This window comes from Salmo salar, chromosome 14, assembly GCF_965601325.2.
Source record: "Salmo salar chromosome 14, fSalSal1, whole genome shotgun sequence".
NCBI lineage: Eukaryota > Metazoa > Chordata > Actinopteri > Salmoniformes > Salmonidae > Salmo > Salmo salar.
Genome location: NC_138304.1, coordinates 82,617,627 through 82,639,908, shown reverse-complemented (window position 1 = coordinate 82,639,908; position 22,282 = coordinate 82,617,627). Strand labels below are relative to the sequence as shown.

The 22,282-nt window shown below is 44.6% G+C and overlaps 1 protein-coding gene across 2 annotated transcripts; it reads left to right on the top strand.

Annotated features, from left to right (window-relative positions):
• Positions 1 to 257: 257 nt before the first annotated feature.
• On the top strand, positions 258 to 19,704 carry sdhaf3 (succinate dehydrogenase complex assembly factor 3). Of its 2 annotated transcripts, XM_014142445.3 has the most exons (3): positions 258 to 377; positions 621 to 804; positions 18,746 to 19,704. In XM_014142445.3, exons 2-3 carry the CDS (start codon positions 628 to 630, stop codon positions 18,944 to 18,946), a joined length of 378 nt encoding a protein of 125 aa, XP_013997920.2. In that variant the 5' UTR covers positions 258 to 377; positions 621 to 627; the 3' UTR covers positions 18,947 to 19,704. The 2 variants fall into 2 exon arrangements, with proteins under 2 accessions (XP_013997920.2, XP_013997921.2); XM_014142446.3 differs by having other exon boundaries at positions 275 to 804.
• Positions 19,705 to 22,282: the final 2,578 nt, after the last annotated feature.

Genomic DNA, 22,282 nt, shown 5'->3' with positions numbered 1-22,282 from the left:
TTATAAATAACAACTTTGTAACAGTTCTATAACATTTTCATAACCACTCTTTATAATACTTGTGTCTAAGGTTACGATGGACATTGAGATTCCCCTGACTGATTTGGTGTTTGTCGTTTAGGCTACTGCTTAGTGCTGCAATGCATATATAATTTGGTGCGAGTCATTTCCAATAAATGTAACCAATTCACGTTAATAACTTTACGTCCAAATACAAAGTCACCGCTAGGGGGCCCTATAAGAAAAGGTTTTCCCATCCAAGTCTATGAATGGTCAAAGAAAATTCTACTTCCGGGATAAACAAGGGAACGCTGTTTTGTTGAATAACTGTCCTTGTTTTAATGTGACTAAGTTGCCAAAACTGCACATCTACAGAGGTATTTGTTTTTTTTATCTGAATGTGTCATGCGACATTTGTCACGAAAGGACTTGCCTTACATAGTAGTGAACGCGACGCATAGCTTGAAACCTGAAAGTTGTGAGTTCGAGCCAGCAGTCACAGATTAGTCATACAATCAGCCACCGAGTTGTCTTTGAAGGAAGGTCAAGTAGCTAACCGTCATACATAGTTGGCTTGCGATCTTACTACATTTATTTGTTTTGCGTGTTTCTCTTGCCAGCAACTTCATGGCGAATCCTTCCCACGTATCAAGAGTTTTGTCTTTGTATAAGAGGATTCTACTGTTGCACCGGTTCCTGCCCATTGACTTGAGAGCGCTGGGAGACCAGTATGTCAAAGATGAATTCAGAAGGAACAAAACGGCGGCGCCCGAGGAGGTCACTGTCTTCATGAGGGAATGGGGGGTAAGTTGGCAACACTACAGAACTGCTTGTGCACGATCAATACATATACATGTGTAGCTAATAAATGAAATTGATAAGCACGTCCTTCTACTTATGGTCATGCTATTTCTTGCATTGAATAGAGGATATTTGAGGGGACAGGAGATTTAACTAATATCTTTGGTCACTTTTTTATAGAAGAACATGTGCCGTTTAATCCCTCGCCGCACGATGGCGGTGTTTACCATAATTCCAGAGCCTGGACAATATCTCTGCATCTCTGATTCAAGATTTTAGCACAGCACACAATGAAGATATGTTATCTATCATCAGTATTGTAGTACATGTAGCGTATCTATTAAGCTCACGTAGCCATTGAGCCCACTTCAATCTTTGTGTTCAACCAATTTATCTGGTTGTTATATCCATAACCGTTTTTATTTTAAGCCATTCAGATGTTTTATTATTAGGTTATTGACAGCTGTGTAAGTAACCACTAGTTACCAGTTTCAAAGCTGTAAAAAAACGTTGGTGTTGAGGTGACCCCCAGATAAACACATTTTTCACACATGTTTTGTATCTTCTCAGATAATTGATCATACTTCATGTACTATTAAAATGTTCATGCGCAGATATATGCACAGGATAGCACATTTCATTGGCATTAATTACTATTTATTAACCAATTGAAAATATTTTTCATGCTAAGTGTCGAGCCTGTATGTCACAGTCACACAATAGCAACATATTTTGGTTAACTATATCAAGATAATAGATTTCAGGCATTCACAGCTTACATTTTGAAATACATTTTGTCTTATTTTACTGTTAAATGAACCTTGCATTGTTATACATACATACCATTTTTGTCAGTTTGACATTTATCTCAGGTGAGCTTAAAGCAGTGGTCACCAACCTTTTCTGACTCAAGATCACTTTCTGAGTCAAAATGCAAGCCGAGATCTAGCGCTCACATGTATTGTTGTTCAGACCATTTAAAAACATTATACTGATGGTCAGTCACAGGGTCCACCTCTCAACGTCCCTCCGCTCTCCCTTTCCTCCACTGACACTGACCAAAAAGGGACGCCGTCTTCCAGCTGATGGCGAAACTCGAGTCGCCTCATGCACAAATTCATGATACACTTTTCTACTCCTTCATTACAGCTGCAGTGCTGGTTGTAGCAGGAGTGGAAGTAGGAAGAATGCACATTTTATGGCTTATAAAAGTGTTGAATAAAAGGTGTTGACAGTGCTGAGTAAGAACTTAAACATAAACTCACTTTTAAAAACAGAAGCTCTTTGCTCAGCTCGTTGACAGTCTCTCTCTAGTCGTAGTTTGAAATGTTTTGAAATGTCACAGTATCAACTTTGCAGTGAATTTCTTTTACGCCTGCTATGTTAATGCAGACACGGTAATCTGAGCCATCCAATTAGCCAGCGGTCGGCCTATAGTGCACTTGATTTGTACCTTCAGACACATGAAATCGCGATCGACCAGTTGGTGACCACTGGCTTAAAGGGTGCAGTAGCACAGAATGTAAACGACAATAAAGAAATGTTCAATATCATCAACACTAGCTTTGCATAATATTGTAGTCTATAGCAGCGGTCCCAAACCACCGGGCCGCGGACATTCGCTACCGGGCCGCACGGAAAGGATCAATATTATTATTATATCTTTTTTTATTGGTAAAATAATAATTATATACAATTATAGGCTATTTGTGCAGTAATTACATTAACTTGGTGTCTGTTGGTACCTGTTGGTCTGTTGGTCCCTTTCTCACCACTCTAATATCTCTGTCAGGCCCACAACAGTTTACAGACTTTGAACTTGAGTAATGCGTGCGCTGCGAGTTCATCAGTCTTCGTGAGTTGTGTTGTCTGACAACGTTGTACTAGCTAGCTACGTTACCTGACATGAATAAAAACAAACAAACGTCGCTGGAGAGCTTCTTCGGAAGGAGTATGGGAGATAAAAGGCCCAACGACGATGTTGATAATACAGAGACTGCAGAAAGAAAAAAGCCTCATTCTATAGAAAATCTGATGTCCTACCTAAAATATGGCTTTATTGTGACAGGTGACTCGCGTGCTCCAAGCCCCCTGTGCGTAGTATGTGGAGATAGGCTATCTAACGAGGCAATGAAGCCTGTATAAAATCTTTCTGATTGAGCGGGGGTCAAATACTTATTTCCCTCATTAAAATGCAAATCAATTTATAACATTTTTGACATGCGTTTTTCTTAAGGATTTTTTTGTTGTTATTCTGTCTCCCACTGTTCCAATAAACCTACCATTAAAATTATAGACTTATCATTTCTTTGTCAGTGGGCAAACGTACAAAATCAGCAGGGGATCAAATACTTTTTTCCCTCACTGTACATACTACCTCAATTGGGCCGACCAACCAGTGCTCCCGCACATTGGCTAACCGGGCTATCTGCATTGTGTCCCGCCACCCACCACCCGCCAACCCCTCTTTACGCTACTGCTACTCTCTGTTCATCATATATGCATAGTCACTTTAACCATATCTACATGTACATACTACCTCAATCAGCCTGACTAACCTGTGTCTGTATGTTGCCTCACTACTGTTTTTACCGTCTTTTAACTGTTTTTTTTTTTTTTTTTATCTCCTACAAATCCAAAACAGAAAAACCTTATTTACGTAATTATTCAGACCCTTTGCTATGAGACTCGAATCCTGTGCGTCCTGTTTCTATTGATCACCCTTGTGATCTTTTTACAACTTGATTGGAGTCCACCTGTGGTAAATTCAAATGATTAGACATGATTTGGAAAGGCACACACCTGTCTATATAAGGTCCCACAGTTGACAGTGCATGTCAGAGTAAAAACCAAGCCATGAGGTTGAAGGAATTGTCAGAGAGCTCCGAGACAGGATTGTGTCGAGGCACAGATTTGGACAAGAGTACCAAAAAATGTCTGCAGTATTGAAGATCCCCAATAACGCAGTTTCCTCCATCATTCTTAAATGGAAGAAGTTTGGAACCACCAAGACTCTTCCGCGAGCTGGCTGCCCGGCCAAACTGAGCAATCGGGGGAGAAAGGCCTTGGTCAGGGAGGTGACCAAGAACCCGATGGTCACTGTGACAGAGATCCAGAGTTCCTCTGTGGAGATGGGCGATCCTTCCAGAAGGACAACCATCTCTGCAGCACTCCACCAATCAGGCCTTTAAGGTAGAGTGGCCAGATGGAAGCCACTCCTCAGTAAAAGGTACGCTTGGAGTTTGACAAAAGGCACCTAAAGCCTCTCAGACTATGAGAAACCAGAGTCTCTGGTCTGATGAAACCAAGATTAAACTCTTTGGCCTGAATGCCAAGCGTCACGTCTGGCGGGAACCTGGCTCCATCCCTACAGTAAAACATGGTGGCTGCAGCATCATGCTGTGGGGATGTTTTTCAGCGGCAGGGACTGGGAGACTAGTCAGGATTGAGGGAAAGATGAACAGAGTAAAGAACAGAGAGATCCTTGATGAAAACCTGCTCCAGAGCGCTCAGGAACTCAGACTGGGGTGAAGGTGCACCTTCCAACAGGACAACAACCCTAAGCACACAGCCAAGACAGCGTAGGAGTGGCTTTGGAAACAAGTCTCAATGTCCTTGAGTGGCCCAGCCAGAGCCCAGACTTGAACCCAATTGAACATCTCTGGAAAGACCTGAAAATAGCTGTGCAGCGACGCTCCCCATCCAGCCTGACAGAGCTTGAGAGGATCTGCAGAGGAGAATGGGAGATACTCCCCAAATACAGGTGTGCCAAGCTTGTAGCGTCATATCCAAGAAGACTCAAGGCTGTAATCGCTGCCAAAGGTGCTTCAACAAAGTACTGAGTTAAAGGGTCTGAATACTTATTTAAATGTGATATTTAAGTTAATCTTTAATGAAGAATTTGTAAACAGTTCTAAAAACCTATTTTTGCTTTGTCATTATGGGGTATGAGGGGAAAGAAAACGATTTAATCCATTTTAGAATAAGGCTGTAACTTAACAAAATGTGGAAAATGTCAAGGGTTTGAATACTTTCCAAATACACTGTACTTTGTATCTGTAACGGCTGTCTGAGGAAGAAGTGGACCAAAATGCGGCGGAGTTAGGGTTCGTCATATTTAATTACATGAACACTATGCAATTTACAAAAACAACAAAACTGACAGCCAACACAGTCCTGTCAGGTGCAACCACAATGACAAGCACAATTACCCACGAAACACAAAGGAAACGTAGGCAACTTATGTGTGACTCCCAATCAACCACAACCCTCTACAGCTGTGCCTGATTGGAAGTCACACGGCCAAAATCAATGAAACAATAAAACACACACACTCCCTTCTGCCACGTCCTGACCCAACTACACCCTCTACTGGTCAGGACGTGACAGTATCCCTCATATACGCAAGAGTTTCCATTATTTTGGCAGTTACCTTTACGTTGAAAAGTTTGGTCATACGCACATCCTTAAAAAACATAGGTGCTGGGCTAATAAAGAATACTAGTATAGAACAAGAAGGCCCTCACACTGTTAAAGCTCCTTTATTGACAACGTTTCCATGCCAAACAGATCTTCTTCTGGTCAAATTATTGCATCACAATACCAGGCAGCCATTAAGTGTACCGCTGAGTTTACCAGTCATTTTTTTTTATTTTACCTTTATTTAACTAGGCAAGTCAGTTAATAAGAACAAATTCTTATTTTCAATGATGGCCTAGGAACATTGGGTTAACTGCCTTGTTCAGGGGCAGAACGACAGATTTTTTTACCTTGTCAGCTCGGGGATTTGATCCTGCAACCTTTCGGTTACAAGTCTAATGCTCTAACCACTAGGCTACCTGGGTTCGAGGTTCCAAGCCCGTCCTTTCATTCTATTTAGGGTAGCAGGTAGCCTTGTAGTTAGAGCGTCGGGCCAGTAACTGAAAGGTTGCTGGATCGAATCCCCGAGCTGACAAGGTAAAAATCTGTTGTTCTGCCCCTGAACAAGGCAGTTAACCCAGTAGGCTGTCATTGTGAATAAGAATTTGTTCTTAACTGACTTTCCTAGTTAAATAAAGGTTCAATTTAAATAAAACATTTCTACATTTAAAAAATATAGATTACTGTAGCGCACACCCCCCCCCCCCCAGGCACAGCTGCTATGCAAGATGGGAAATGGGATTGGTATTTCTTTGTGCGATTACCATGCAGTGAAACAAAATAGCTACGGCAGCAATTTATTTTGCACATATTTTTTTGTCGCAAATGTCAGTAATATGGTCGCGCTGTAGAGCCCTGATGTAACCAATGCATTCAGATTCAGAATCCTCCTATCTCTCTCTTCCCCCTCTCTTTCTCTCTATTCATTCATTAAGGAGTGGGTGAACCACCGCTCCCTTCCTCCGTCCAAGCTGCCTCAGAGAAGTGCGGAAGGGCGGCAGGCAGAGACCAAAGAACAGACAAGGAGCGAGACTCCTAAATGTGATTACATACACACACACACACACACACTCTCTTAGACACACCCACACATATACCCTCTTAGATACACACACATACACACACTCTTTCTCACACACACACACAGACTCCTAACCAGATTACAAGCACTGAGTGTTCAGTCTGATTCAGTTACATAGGACCCCGTGGAATAGAGCTGCTCCTAATAAATCGCCCTGTATCAAAACAGACAAGCTCTCACATGAGGGGGAGAGACGCCACAGAAGCAGGGACCAGGTCTGCTTAATACAGCCAGTATGTTAGGGACTCGGGAGAGAGAGAGTGGAGTGGGAATTACCTTTAGAGAGAGAGAGAGAGAGAGATTCGCAGCCGACCATGCGTTTGAGTTGTCTAGAGTCAGAGGGAGGTTTTGACCAACCAAAGCTACCCTAGCAAGACTAGGGACTACTTTACCCATATTGCTTTGGAGCAAATCCAGTCGTGTAGTTTAGACTAAATAGGTTTACGGAAGAGATGCATTAAAAAAGTACACAGATTGTCTGTTGTTCAAAACTTACTCTGAGAAAGTAGAATAGATTGGATATCAGCTTTATACTGAATTTGTTGTTATCAATGGACAAATAAAGTTGTACTGTAACCTTGAGAAAGTCATTTCTACATCACAGTCAACAGGTTTCCAAAAAAGTTTTAATATAAATGTGACATTGAAATGTCTGTCCTGGGTCTCCACGACAACCCCAAAATGATTTTACTAGTGACTCCAGCACACGACTGCTCTCCTCTGTCTCCAAGAAAATTTGACCCCTTGGCCAACACTCAAAATAATTCCATTATGCATAAGACAGGAGAAAGCCTTTTAGACAAATGGCCTGTTATTTCTTAAATTGAACCGCTTCCAGAACCTTACAATGTCTTTATGAATGGCTCGATGTGAGGTCCTAAGATTTGTTCCAACTCCAGACAGGGATTTGTATTTCATTTTTCTGAATAAAAACAGATGTTTTCTCCTTGTTGTTGATTGGTAAATGATTGGTAAATGGTCTTGACACAGATTTAACATGTCTGCCTGGGCTGAGTCTAATGACACACTATGTTGTCTTGGACACGGTCCAGCAGAGATCACACTAGCTTGATGGACATCATCTGTCCCAGTAGCATAGCAAGGAGGATACCAGGGGAAAGGAATCACTGAAAAGGATTGGTTGACTGTTCTTTTACCTGTATTTGCCACTCCAACGGTTACAGTGATCAACCCCTTATATTGATCAGATTGTTCTGCACAAATGTGATCACTATGCGGAGTGCACTCACTGCACTGTATTAGTTAAGTGGTTTGGTCCTCTTTATGTAGTAATGTGTGCTTTGAGAGCTGCAAGAGGGTACTCTGAAGGGTTGACATTTTAGACATAAAAATTGATTCCCGTCCCCCATATTTCTTATAGTCATTATCAGCCCTAGACTCTTGCCTTTCCTGATATTGTACAATGTACAGTCGTGGCCAAAAGTTTTGAGAATGACACAAATATTATTTTCCACAAAGTTTGATGCTTCAGTGTCTTTAGATATTTTTGTCAGATGTTACTATGGAATACTGAAGTATAATTACAAGCATTTCATAAGTGTCAAAGGCTTCTATTGACAATTACATGCAGTTGATGCAAAGAGTCAATATTGCAGTGTTGATCCTTCTTTTTCAAGACCTCTGCAATCTGCCCTGGGATGCTGTCAATTAACTTCTGGGCCACATCCTGACTGATGGCAGCCCCTTCTTGTATAATCAATGTTTGGAGTTTGTCAGAATTTGTGGGGTTTTGTTTGTCTACCCAACTCTTGAGGATTGACCACAAGTTCTCAATGGGATTAAGGTCTGGGGAGTTTCCTGGCCATGGACCCAAAATATAGATGTTTTGTTTTCCGAGCCACTTAGTTATCACTTTTGCCTTATGGCAAGGTGCTCCATCATGCTGGAAAAGGCATTGTTCATCACCAAACTGTTCCTGGATGGTTGGGAGAAGTTGCTCTCGGAGGATGTGTTGGTACCATTCTTTATTCATTGCTGTGTTCTTAGGCAAAATTGTGAGTGAGCCTGCTACCTTAGCTGAGAAGCAACCCCACACATGAATGGTCTCAGGATGCTTTACTGTTGGCATGACACAGGACTGATGGTAGCGCTCACCTTGTCTTGTCCAGACAAGCTTTTTTCCGGATGCCCCAAACAATCGGAAAGGGGATTCATCAGAGAAAAATACTTTACAACAGTCCTCAGCAGTCCAATCCCTGTACCTTTTGCAGAATATCAGTCTGTCCGTGATGTTTTTCCTGGAGAGAAGTGGCTTCTTTGCTGCCCTTCTTGACACCAGGCCATCCTCCAAAGTCTTTGCCTCATTGTGCGTGCAGATGCACTCACACCTGCCTGCTGCCATTCCTGAGCAAGCTCTGTGCTGGTGGTGCCCCGGTCCCGCAGCGGAATCAAATCAAATGTATTTATATAGCCCTTCTTACATCATCTGATATCTCAAAGTGCTGTACAGAAACCCAGCCTAAAACCCCAAACAGCAAGCAATGCAGGTGTAGAAGCACGGTGGCTAGGAAAAACTCCCTAGAAAGGCCAAAACCTAGGAAGAAACCTAGAGAGGAACCAGGCTATGAGGGGTGGCCAGTCCTCTTCTGGCTGTGCCGGGTGGAGATTATAACAGCACATGGCCAAGATGTTCAAATGTTCATAAATGACCAGCATAGTCAAATAATAATAATCATAGTAGTTGTCGAGGGTGCAACAAGTCAGCAACTCAAGAGTAAGTGTCAGTTGGCTTTTTCATAGCCGATCTTTGAGAGTATCTCTACCTGCTCCTGCTGTCTCTAGAGAGTTGAAAACAGCAGGTCTGAATCAACTTTAGGAGACGGTCCTGGTGCTTGCTGGACTTTCTTGGGCACCCTGAAGCCTTCTTCACAACAATTGAACCGCTCTCCTTGAAGTTCTTGATGGTTGCTTTAGGTGCAATTTTACTGGCAGCAAATCCTTGCCTGTGAAGCCCTTTTTGTGCAAAGCAATGATGACGGCATGTGTTTCCTTGCAGGTAACCATGTTTGACAGAGGAAGAACATTGATTCCAATGCACCACCCTCCTTTTGAAGCTTCCAGTCTGTTGTTTGAACTCAATCAGCATGACAGAGTGATCTCCAGCCTTGTCCTCGTCAACACTCACACCTGTGTTAACGAGAGAATCACTGACATGATGTCAGCTGGTCCTTTTGTGGCAGGGCTGAAATGCAGTGGAAATGTTTTTGGGGGATTCAGTTAATTTGCATGGCAAAGAGGGACTTTGTAATTAATTGCAATTCATCTGATCACTCTTCATAACATTCTGGAGTATATGCAAATTGCCATCATACAAACTGACGCAGCAGACTTTGTGAAAATTAATATTTGTGTCGCGGCCAAAAGTTTGGAGAATGACTGTAGTGTGACAGACTGGCATGTTGGAGGACATCATTGAGTTGCCAAAGTATTTGCTGCTAGCCCTGAACAGTTCTGAACCACACGCCTCTGCAAATACCACTGTATATTGCTTATTTGACACGGCAATCTCTATGTATGACCTGCGCTCCAATTCTGACCAGGTCTGACTGGCTGCGTTGCAGGTTAGGTGTGGGCTATGACCTCTATTAACCCTTAAAATGACCTCATCACCTGCCAGTGACCCCTGTAGTGTCCGTATCAAATCCCATGATACTGTCAGTCCAGGAATTCAGAGATAAGAATCAGAGAATACTCCTTTATTACCAATCAACCTTACGTGGTGCTATTGAATAGATACGTGGTGCTATTGAATAGATACGTGGTGCTATTGAATAGATACGTGGTGCTATTGAATAGATACGTGGTGCTATTGAATAGATACGTGGTGCTATTGAATAGATACGTGGTGCTATTGAATAGATACGTGCTGTAGAATGGCTTGATTCATGCATATCATATTTTCCCCAGTGAGGGTGGTAAAGCAGGCCAATGATGTTTCTCTATAGACTCAAGGGATATGGGCTTTCCATATTGATGTGATATAGGCCATGTATGAATATCTTACATTTACGTCATTTAGCAGATGCTCTTATCCAGAGCGACTTACAAATTGGTGCATTCACCTTATGATATCCAGTGGAACAACCACTTTACAATAGTACATCTATATATTTTTATGGGGGGGGGGGGGTTTAGAAGGATTACTATATCCTATCCCAGGTATTCCTTAAAGAGGTGGGGTTTCAGGTGTCTACGGAAGGTGGTGATTGACTCCGCTGTCCTGGCGTCGTGAGGGAGCTTGTTCCACCATTTGGGTGCCAGGGCAGCGAACAGTTTTGACTGGGCTGAGCGGGAACTGTGCTTCCGCAGAGGTAGGGGGGCCAGCAGGCCAGAGGTGGATGAACACAGTGCCCTTGTTTGGGTGTAGGGCCTGATCAGAGCCTGAAGGTACGGAGGTGCCGTTCCCCTCACAGCTCCGTAGGCAAGCACCATGGTCTTGTAGCAGATGAGAGCTTCAACTGGAAGCCAGTGGAGTGTGCGGAGGAGCGGGGTGACGTGAGAGAACTTGGGAAGGTTGAACACCAGATGGGCTGCGGCGTTCTGGATGAGTTGTAGGGGTTTAATGGCACAGGCAGGGAGCCCCGCCAACAGTCAGTTGCAGTAATCCAGACGGGAGATGACAAGTGCCTGGATTAGGACCTGCGCCGCTTCCTGTGTGAGGCAGGGTCGTACTCTGCGGATGTTGTATAGCATGAACCTACAGGATCGGGTCAACGCCTTGATGTTAGCGGAGAACGACAGGGTGTTGTCCAGGGTCACGCCGAGGCTCTTAGCACTCTGGGAGGAGGACACAATGGAGTTGTCCACCGTGATGGCGAGATCATGGAAAGGGCAGTCCTTCCCCGGGAGGAAGAGCAGCTCCGTCTTGCCGAGGTTCAGCTTGAGGTGGTGATCCGTCATCCACACTGATATGTCTGCCAGACATGCAGAGATGCGATTCGCCACCTGGTTATCAGAAGGGGGAAAGGAGAAGATGAATTGTGTGTCGTCTGCGTAGCAATGATAGGAGAGACCATGTGAGGATATGACAGAGCCAAGTGACTTGGTGTATAGCGAGAATAGGAGAGGGCCTAGAACTGAGCCCTGGGGGACACCAGTGGTGAGAGCACGTGGTGCGGAGACGGATTCACGCCACGCCACCTGGTAGGAGCGACCCGTCAGGTAGGACGCAATCCAAGAGTGAGCCGCGCCGGAGATACCCAACTCGGAGAGGGTGGAGAGGAGGATCTGATGGTTCACAGTATCAAAGGCAGCAGATAGGTCTAGAAGGATGAGAGCAGAGGAGAGAGAGTTAGCTTTAGCAGTGCGGAGAGCCTCCATGACACAGAGAAGAGCAGTCTCAGTTGAATGACCAGCCTTGAAACCTGACTGATTTGGATCAAGAAGGTCATTCTAAGAGGGATAGCAGGAGAGCTGGCCAAGGACGGCACGTTCAAGAGTTTTGGAGAGAAAAGAAAGAAGGGATGCTGGTCTGTAGTTGTTGACATCGGAGGGATTGAGTGTAGGTTTTTTGAGAAGGGGTGCAACTCTCGTTCTCTTGAAGACGGAAGGGACGTAGCCAGTGGTCAAGGATGAGTTGATAAGCGAGGTGAGGTAAGGGAGAAGGTCTCCGGAAATGGTCTGGAGAAGAGAGGAGGGGATAGGGTCAAGCGGGCAGGTTGTTGGGCGGCCGGCCGTCACAAGACGCAAGATTTCATCTGGAGAGAGAGGGGAGAAAGAGGTCAAAGCATAGGGTAGGGCAATGTGAGCAGGACCAGCGGTGTCGTTTGACTTAACTTCTCTAGGGCCGGTGGGACGAAATCGTCCCACCTACGTAACAGCCAGTGGAATCCTGTGGCGCATTATTGAAATACCTTAGAAATGCTATTACTTCAATTTCTCAAACATATGACTATTTTACAGCATTTTAAAGACAAGACTCTCGTTAATCTAACCACACTGTCCGATTTCAAAAAGGCTTTACAACGAAAGCAAAACATTAGATTATGTCAGCAGAGTACCCAGCCAGAAATAATCAGACACCCATTTTTCAAGCTAGCATATAATGTCACAAAAACCCAGAAGACAGCTAAATGCAGCACTAACCTTTGATGATCTTCATCAGATGACAACCCTAGGACATCATGTTATACAATACATGCATGTTTTGTTCAATCAAGTTCATATTTATATCAAAAACCTGCTTTTACATTAGCATGTGACGTTCAGAACTAGCATACCCCCCGCAAACTTCTGGTGAATTTACTAAATTACTCACGATAAACGTTCACAAAAAGCATAACAATTATTTTAAGAATTATAGATACAGAACTCCTCTATGCACTCGATATGTCCGATTGTAAAATAGCTTTTCGGTGAAAGCACATTTTGCAATATTCTGAGTAGATAGCCCGGCATCACAGGGCTAGCTATTTAGACACCCAGCAAGTTTAGCACTCACCAAAGTCAGATTTACTATAAGAAAAATGTTATTACCTTTGCTGTTCTTCATCAGAATGCACTCCCAGGACTTCTACTTCAATAACAAATGTTGGTTTGGTCCCAAATAATCCATTGTTATATCCAAATAGCGGCGTTTTGTTCGTGCATTCAAGACACTATCCGAAAGGGTAAAGAAGGGTGACGAGCCTTGCGCATTTCGTGACAAAAAAATTGTAAATATTCCATTACCGTACTTCGAAGCATGTCAACCGCTGTTTAAAATCAATTTTTATGCCATTTTCCTCGTAAAAAAGCGATAATATTCCGACCGGGAATCTGCATTTAGGTAAACAGACGAAAGAAAATAAAGCATGGGGTCGACTCGGGCACGCGCCTAAGCCCATTGTCCTCTGATCGGCCACTTGCCAAAAGCGATAATGTGTTTCAGCCTGGGGCTGCCTCGATATCATTCAGCTTTTTCCCGGGCTCTGAGAGCCTATGGGAGCCGTAGGAAGTGTCACGTTACAGCAAAGATCCTCAGTCTTCAATAAAAAGAGCCAAGATGAACAACAACTTGTCAGACAGGCCACTTCCTATAAGGAATCTTCTCAGGTTTTTGCCTGCCATATGAGTTCTGTTATACTCACAGACACCATTCAAACAGTTTTAGAAACTTTAGGGTGTTTTCTATCCAAAGCCAATAATTATATGCATATTCTAGTTACTGGGCAGGAGTAGTAACCAGATTAAATCGGGTAGGTTTTTTTATCCGGCCGTGTCAAACATACATGTTTTATCTGACCAAATGATAACAGATGAGCATTTTATTTTATTTGTATTTTATTTTATTTTTTGAAGCTCATATTTCGAAATTCCATGTTTTCAAAATGGTTGACGAAGTTATCCGCAGAGAGGGAGGGGGAGGGGGGGGAGGATTCAGGAGGGAGGAGAAGGTGGCAAAGAGCTTCCTAGGGTTAGAGGCAGATGCTCGGAAGTTAGTGGTAGAAAGTGGCTTTAGCAGCAGAAACAGAGGAGGAAAATGTAGAGAGGAGGGAGTGAGAAGATGCCAGGTCCGCAGGGAGGCTAGTTTTCCTCCATTTCCGCTCGGCTGCCCGGAGCCCTGTTCTGTGACCTCGCAATGAGTCGTCAAGCCACGGAGCAGGAGGGGAGGACCGAGCCGGTCGGGAGGATAGGGGACATAGAGAGTCAAAGGATGCAGAAAGGGAGGAGAGGAGGGTTGAGGAGGCAGAATCAGGAGATTGGTTGGAGAAGGATTGAGCAGAGGGAAGAGATGATAGGATGGAAGAGGAGAGAGTAGCAGGAGAGAGAGAGCGAAGGTTGCGACGGCGCAATACCATCTGAATAGGGGCAGAGTGAGTAGTGTTGGAGGAGAGCGAGAGGGAAAAGGATACAAGGTAGTGATCGGAGACTTGGAGGGGAGTTGCAGTGAGATTAGTAGAAGAACAGCATCTAGTGAAGATGAGGTCAAGCGTATTGCCTGCCTTGTGAGTAGGGGGGGACGGTGAGAGGGTGAGGTCAAAAGAGGAGAGGAGTGGAAAGAAGGAGGCAGAGAGAAATGAGTCAAAGGTAGACGTAGGGAGGTTAAAGTCACCCAGAACTGTGAGGGGTGAGCCATCCTCAGGAAAGGAACTTATCAAGGCGTCAAGCTCATTGATGAACTCTCCAAGGGATCCTGGAGGGTGATAAATGGTAAGGATGTTAAGCTTGAATGGGCTAGTGATTGTGACAGCATGGAATTCAAATGAGGAGATAGACAGATGGGTCAGGGGAGAAAGAGAGAATGTCCACTTGGGAGAGATGAGGATTCCAGTGCCACCATCTGTTGTGTTTCCTTAATCATTTTCATTAATTCAGTGGAATTGGCTACTGAAAATCCTCTGTCGGCATAGGTTTGCCAGACGAATGGATTCGCTGGAGGGGAATGGAATGGTTACTTCTTTGATATGTCTAAAGCAGTGGTTCTCTGTGTGTACCTGGCCTATCCACACAGGGTACTTGGGAAGACATAAGCCGGTTGATCCTTTGCACATCAGGGGGTACTTTGAGCATGTGATTAGGGGTACAGTAATCAGAAATAGGACTGTTACGGTGACTGTATTACCGCCACACCGGCAGTCATGAGTCATGCCAGCAGTAAAATTCCATATGACCGTTGAGTCTGCTTTCATGCACTCTGGACATGTCTTGGTAGTACCCAACTCGCTAACGATCATCAGGTCCTAATGGCCTGGTACTCGGGGCTCTATTGTCCTCCATCAGGTCCTAACGGCCTGGTACTCAGGGCTCTATTGTGCCTCCATCAGGTCCTAACGGCCTGGTACTCAGGGCTCTATTGTGCCTCCATCAGGTCCTAACGGCCTGGTACTCAGGGCTCTATTGTGCCTCCATCAGGTCCTAACGGCCTGGTACTCAGGGCTCTATTGTCCTCCATCAGGTCCTAACGGCCTGGTACTCAGGGCTCTATTGTCCTCCATCAGGTCCTAACGGCCTGGTACTCAGGGCTCTATTGTGCCTCCATCAGGTCCTAACGGCCTGGTACTCAGGGCTCTATTGTGCCTCCATCAGGTCCTAATGTTTCACAAATGAAGCACTGGTTAGCTGCAGGAACAAGGTTGGAGGGCCCACGGCATACATAGTTTGGGCGGAATATCATCTGTCACGCAGTGAGAGCATGCTCCTCAAACAGGAATATCACCTGTCACGCAGCGAGAGCATGCTCCACGAACAGGAATATCACCTGTCACGCAGCGAGAGCATGCTCCTCAAACAGGAATATCACCTGTCACGCAGCGAGAGAATGCTCCTCAAACAGGAATATCACCTGTCACGCAGTGAGAGCATGCTCCTCAAACAGGAATATCACCTGTCACGCAGCGAGAGCACCACCTCAAACAGGAATATCACCTGTCACGCAGCGAGAGCATGCTCCTCAAACAGGAATATCACCTGTCACGCAGCGAGAGCATGCTCCTCAAACAGGAATATCACCTGTCACGCAGCGAGAGCATGCTCCTCAAACAGGAATATCACCTGTCACGCAGCGAGAGAATGCTCCTCAAACAGGAATATCACCTGTCACGCAGCGAGAGAATGCTCCTCAAACAGGAATATCACCTGTCACGCAGCGAGAGAATGCTCCTCAAACAGGAATGTCACCTGTCACGCAGCGAGAGCATGCTCCTCAAACAGGAATGTCACCTGTCACGCAGCGAGAGCATGCTCCTCAAACAGGAATGTCACCTGTCACGCAGCGAGAGCATGCTCCTCAAACAGGAATATCACCTGTCACGCAGCGAGAGCATGCTCCTCAAACAGGAATATCACCTGTCACGCAGCGAGAGCACCACCTCAAACAGGAATATCACCTGTCACGCAGCGAGAGCACCACCTCAAACAGGAATATCACCTGTCACGCAGCGAGAGCACCACCTCAAACAGGAATATCACCTGTCACGCAGCGAGAGCACCACCTCAAACAGGAATATCACCTGTCACGCAGCGAGAGCACCACCTCAAACAGTGGTAATGTGTGGAGTGAAATGAGTGTTATATTTATTTCTCAGCTGCTCATATTAAGCACATGCTCCATTATAAAACTGAAGTAGGCTACAGAACGAACCGGTGGGAGAGCAGGCGCCTCCATTCACTATTCTATTGAAGTAGGCTACAGAACGGACCGGTGGGAGAGCACGCGCCTCCATTCACTATTCTATTGAAGTAGGCTACAGAACGGACCGGTGGGAGAGCACGCGCCTCCATTCACTATTCTATTGAAGTAGACTACAGAACGGACCGGTGGGAGAGCACGCGCCTCCATTCACTATTCTATTGAAGTAGGCTACAGAACGGACCGGTGGGAGAGCACGCGCCTCCATTCACTATTCTATTGAAGTAGACTACAGAACGGACCGGTGGGAGAGCACTCGCCTCCATTCACTATTCTATTGAAGTAGACTACAGAACGGACCGGTGGGAGAGCACGCGCCTCCATTCACTATTCTATTGAAGTAGACTACAGAACGGACCGGTGGGAGAGCACGCGCCTCCATTCACTATTCTATTGAAGTAGGCTACAGAACGGACCGGTGGGAGAGCACGCGCCTCCATTCACTATTCTATTGCATGCAGATATGTCTTTTTCCCCCTGCTCCTGCTCATTTGATAATGGGCCATTCTAAATCGAAAGACATTTTACGTATTAGTAAATAGGAGATTAAATTGAGAATAGTCTGATGGGTGAAAATATGATCGATCACTTGATCAATAGTCTCTAGTCGCATCATGCAGCCCATATATCTTTTGATTTCTAAGACATTCTAAGGTTTGTATCATTCACAACTAAAGTAGCATAATAACTTTAAATCTAGCATATAGGACCTGTTTCTAGCATATAGGACCTGTTTCTAGCATATAGGACCTGTTTCTAGCATATAGGACCTGTTTCTAGCATATAGGACCTGTTTCTAGCATATAGGACCTGTTTCTAGCATATAGGACCTGTTTCTAGAGTATAAGACCTGTTTCAAATCACTTTTACACTCAACATAGCCACATCATATGCGCAGTCGCTCCGTAATGGGATAAATATCCTTTCTATTTTATTCAGCTAAGTTCAATAATATTCTTCTTACTATAAAATCATATAATATAAAATAATGCCACGGAACATATAAGCATATCTTGTCTGCTAACTGAACAAGCCTACAGTCTACGGCATGGCACATAGCCAGATAACATACAGTAGGCCAGATAACATACAGTAGGCCAGATAACATACAGTAGGCCAGATAACATACAGTAGGCCAGATAACATACAGTAGGCCAGATAACATACAGTAGGCCAACTCATATTCTGTTCTTCTGAAATGCATTTTCTTCATATCATAATGTTTCTTTAGACCTGACTAAAATAAATAATGGATTTATTGTGATGGTGTATATTAAATTGATTTATTAGACTTTATAAATTGTAGATGTTCAAAAAGCACGCATCAGTGGCTTGTATGCATGGAGGCCTGGAGATGCTAAACATTTATGTTAATTAATGGTCAATTACCGTGAGACCGGCAGTCTTTTACATGACAGTAACTGGCTGACAAAATGTCATGACTGCCAGAGCCCTAAATAAAATGCATAAAAACACTGTCATGACACATGTATTTATAGTTGTTGTGACATATATGTATATTGCATTATTTTATGGCTGGTTTTGACACCTACATAAGACTTTCAAAACCTACCACACAAGGCAAAACATTCCATTACACCATCACCTACTGTCAACATTATGTTTATGTTATATAACATTTGAATAAATGTGGGTTTTGACACTCTTATGTAGGTGTCATAACCAGGCATAAAACGCTATATATGTCACAACAGGTGTAAATATATAGGTCATGACAGTGTTACGACCATATTGTGACAAGTTTTATGTCGGCTGTTAAGACATGGTTATGACCATGTCATAACGTGTTATGACAGGTGTCAAGTAAAGTGTTAATGATCCTTTTATTTATCTTTTCTGTGTAGGACTACCAGGACAGTCTAAATGTTCCTTCTCTGTCTCTGTGCTAGAACTACCAGGACAGTCTAAATGTTCCTTCTCTGTCTCTGCTCTAGAACTACCAGGACAGTCTAAATGTTCCTTCTCTGTCTCTGCTGTAGAACTACCAGGACAGTCTAAATGTTCCTTCTCTGTCTCTGTGCTAGAACTACCAGGACAGTCTAAATGTTCCTTCTCTGTCTCTGCTCTAGAACTACCGTGACAGTCTAAATGTTCCTTCTCTGTCTCTGTGCTAGAACTACCAGGACAGTCTAAATGTTCCTTCTCTGTCTCTGCTCCAGAACTACCAGGACAGTCTAAATGTTCCTTCTCTGTCTCTGTGCTAGAACTACCAGGACAGTCTAAATGTTCCTTCTCTGTCTCTGCTCTAGAACTACCAGGACAGTCTAAATGTTCCTTCTCTGTCTCTGTGCTAGAACTACCGTGACACCTTGCAGACCCAGGTGTTGGAGTCTGCAAGGGACCGTGTGAAGAAGGTGGAGTTTGGAGCAGAGCTGTCAGAGGGGGATCTCAAACTGTTCCAGGACGAGCAGGTGGGACAGCTGTATGAGCTGATGCTGGAGTCCACCAAGCCCAACAGACAGTTCGACATCCAGGAGGAAGGATTCAAGAAGTGAAGGAGTAGACAGGATGCTCCCATACTGAACAGAGAGGGAGGTGGTGCATCTCAATAGTTTAAAGTGTCTCTTTCCTTGTCTCCTCTCCTTCATATACACATTTTTTATTTTTTTTCACTGAACCTGTATTTTTACATGACAGGTTAGTCTCATTTAGTCACTTATTCAAGAGAGACGTTTCATTTCACACAGTGGACACCCCACAGATATGTCCAATTCATCGGTGCAGATGAAGAAAGGCGGCGAGGGAGGAAGACACTTTAGACCAGGGGTCGGCAACAGGTGAGCCGCGGGGCAAAACCGTACCGCAAGTGATTTTGTTTGGCCTGCCAAAAAGACTAGCATCGCCAGGAATTCAGCCCAAAAAATAAATTCTGGAAAATTTGTTCCCAAGTATTCCCAGAAATGTAGAGCGAGACGTGATGGTGTCTCAATGTAATCAAGGTATGGAATTATTGTTATTTTCAAATAGTCTGGTTTTGGGCTTGCTTTTGGTCAATTTGCAGTGTGCAAATGCCAGAAATTGACCTGCGGTTGAATCTAGTTGCCCCCCTGCTTTAGACTATTGCACTGTAGCCAGGGAGAAGAGTAAGGGATGTGTGACTTAGGCTTGCTGCAAAATCTGAGGTACTCTGACTGGTACACCTCAGAAGAAACTAACTGTACTCAAGCCCCGAATGAAATGGATGCTTTTAGGAAATGTTGTAATTATATTAAAGTACTGTCTGTGAAATAAAAATACCACTGTGTGCTCAGTATCTCTGTGTTCATTTCCTTTCTTTCTCTCGTTGTGTTTGTGAGGACAACGGAGGCTCCTGTGGAGGACCTGAAACTGTCACTACACTGTCACACTGCTGCGTCACAACTAGCACCCTATTCACTAAATAGTGCACTACTTTTGACCAGGACCCATGGGCAGTATTTAGGGAATAGGGTGCCATTTTGGACCCTTGCACTGTCAGTAATTAGCTTCATGGGAAGCTTCTCGCAGGAGCGTACTCATGTCTCAATATAGAGGCGAAACAGAGAGAGCAAAGAGAGAAGATGCATCTTTCCTCCAAAGATGCGAAGAATTTAAAAAAAAGTATTGAATCAATAACGCCACCTTTGTTCAGTCCCCCTGCATAATCTATTCCGTTGTCAGGGAATCGTGTTTGTGTCTCTCTTTGTGTCTGTCTTTGTGTTTGCGTTTCATTGTCAGTCATGTGGAAATATGAACATGTCCGTTCGCGTAGCAGCGAACGCTGTGAACCAAGATTAAGGGAGTGAAGGCAATGTGACAGAAGTCATTGTGCATCAACACATGTCATATTGCTCAAAAGCTCACATTTTTTATTCTACAATGAAGAGCAATTTGTATGGCGTTGCACTTCGCAAATATTTTGGGATAAAGAAATAGACATTGCATCAGGCAGACAGAATGGCACATTGCAAAATTAATGGGGATTATCAACAAGGTGGACAGAGCCTGCTTTTACCTAATGGGTCATTTTTTTATTTTACCTTTATTTAACTAGGCAAGTCAGTTAAAAACAAATTCTTATTTTCAATGACGGCCTAGGAACAGTGGTTAACTGTAGAGGTCGACCGATTAATCGGAATGGCCGATTAATTAGGGCCGATTTCAAGTTTTCATAACAATCGGTAATCGGCATTTTTGGACACCGATCATGGCCAATTACATTGCACTCCACGAGGAGACTGCGGGGCAGGCTCACTACCTGTTATGCGAGTGCAGCAAGGAGCCAAGGTAAGGTGCTTGCTAGCATTAAACTTATCTTATAAAAAACAATCAATTTTAACATAATCACTAGTTAGCTACACATGGTTGATGCTATTACTAGTTTATCTAGCTTGTCCTGCCTTGCATATAATCGATGCGGTGCCTGTTAATTTATCATTGAATCAAAGCCGACTTCGCCAAACGGATGATTTAACAAGCGCATTTGCGAAAAAAGCACTGTCGTGGCACCAATGTGTACCTAACCATAAACATCAACGCCTTTCTTAAAATCAATACACAAGTATATACACTGCTCACAAAAATAAAGGGAACACTTCAACAACACAATGTAACTCCAAGTCAATCACACTTCTGTGAAATCAAACTGTCCACTTAGAAGCAACACTGATTGACAATAAATTTCACATGCTGTTGTGCAAATGGAATAGACAACAGGTGGAAATTATAGGCAATTAGCAAGACACCCCCAATAAAGGAGTGGTTCGGCAGGTGGTGACCACAGACCAGTTCTTATGCTTCCTGGCTGATGTTTTGGTCACTTTTGAATGCTGGCGGTGCTTTCACTCTAGTGGTAGCATGAGACGGAGTCTACAACCCACACAAGTGGCTCAGGTAGTGCAGCTCATTCAGGATGGCACATCAATGTGAGCTGTGGCAAGAAGGTTTGCTGTGTCTGTCAGCGTAGTGTCCAGAGCATGGAGGCGCTACCAGGAGACAGGCCAGTACATCAGGAGACGTGGAGGAGGCCGTAGGAGGGCAACAACCCAGCAGCAGGACCGCTACCTCCACCTTTGTGCAAGGAGGAGCAGGAGGAGCACTGCCAGAGCCCTGCAAAATGACCTCCAGCAGGCCACAAATGTGCATGTGTCTGCTCAAACGGTCAGAAACAGACTCCATGAGGGTGGTATGAGGGCCCGACGTCCACAGGTGGGGGTTGTGCTTACAGCGCAACACCGTGCAGGACGTTTGGCATTTGCCAGAGAACACCAAGATTGGCAAATTCGCCACTGGCGCCCTGTGCTCTTCACAGATGAAGCAGGTTCACACTGAGCACATGTGACAGCCATGACAGAGTCTGGAGACGCCATGGAGAACGTTCTGCTGCCTGCAACATCCTCCAGCATGACCGGTTTGGCGGTGGGTCAGTCATGGTGTGGGGTGGCATTTCTTTGTGGGGCCGCACAGCCCTCCATGTGCTCGCCAGAGGTAGCCTGACTGCCATTAGGTACCGAGATGAGATACTCAGACCCCTTGTGAGACCATATGCTGGTGCGGTTGGCCCTGGGTTCCACCTAATGCTAGACCTCATGTGGCTGGAGTGTGTCAGCAGTTCCTGCAAGAGGAAGGCATTAATGCTATGGACTGGCCTGCCCGTTCCCCAGACCTGAATCCAATTGAGCACATCTGGGACATCATGTCTCGCTCCATCCACCAATGCCACGTTGCACCACAGACTGTCCAGGAGTTGGCGGATGCTTTAGTCCAGGTCTGGGAGGAGATCCCTCAGGAGACCATCCGCCACCTCATCAGGAGCATGCCCAGGCGTTGTAGGGAGGTCATACAGGCACGTGGAGGCCACACACACTACTGAG

Bases quoted from the DNA above. Each gene is read 5' to 3' on its own strand.
- sdhaf3 (XM_014142445.3), top strand. From the start codon at position 628: ATGGCGAATCCTTCCCACGTATCAAGAGTTTTGTCTTTGTATAAGAGG. The intron at 805-18,745 runs GTAAGTTGGCAA...TCTCTGTGCTAG, and splicing joins TCTTCATGAGGGAATGGGGG to AACTACCGTGACACCTTGCA.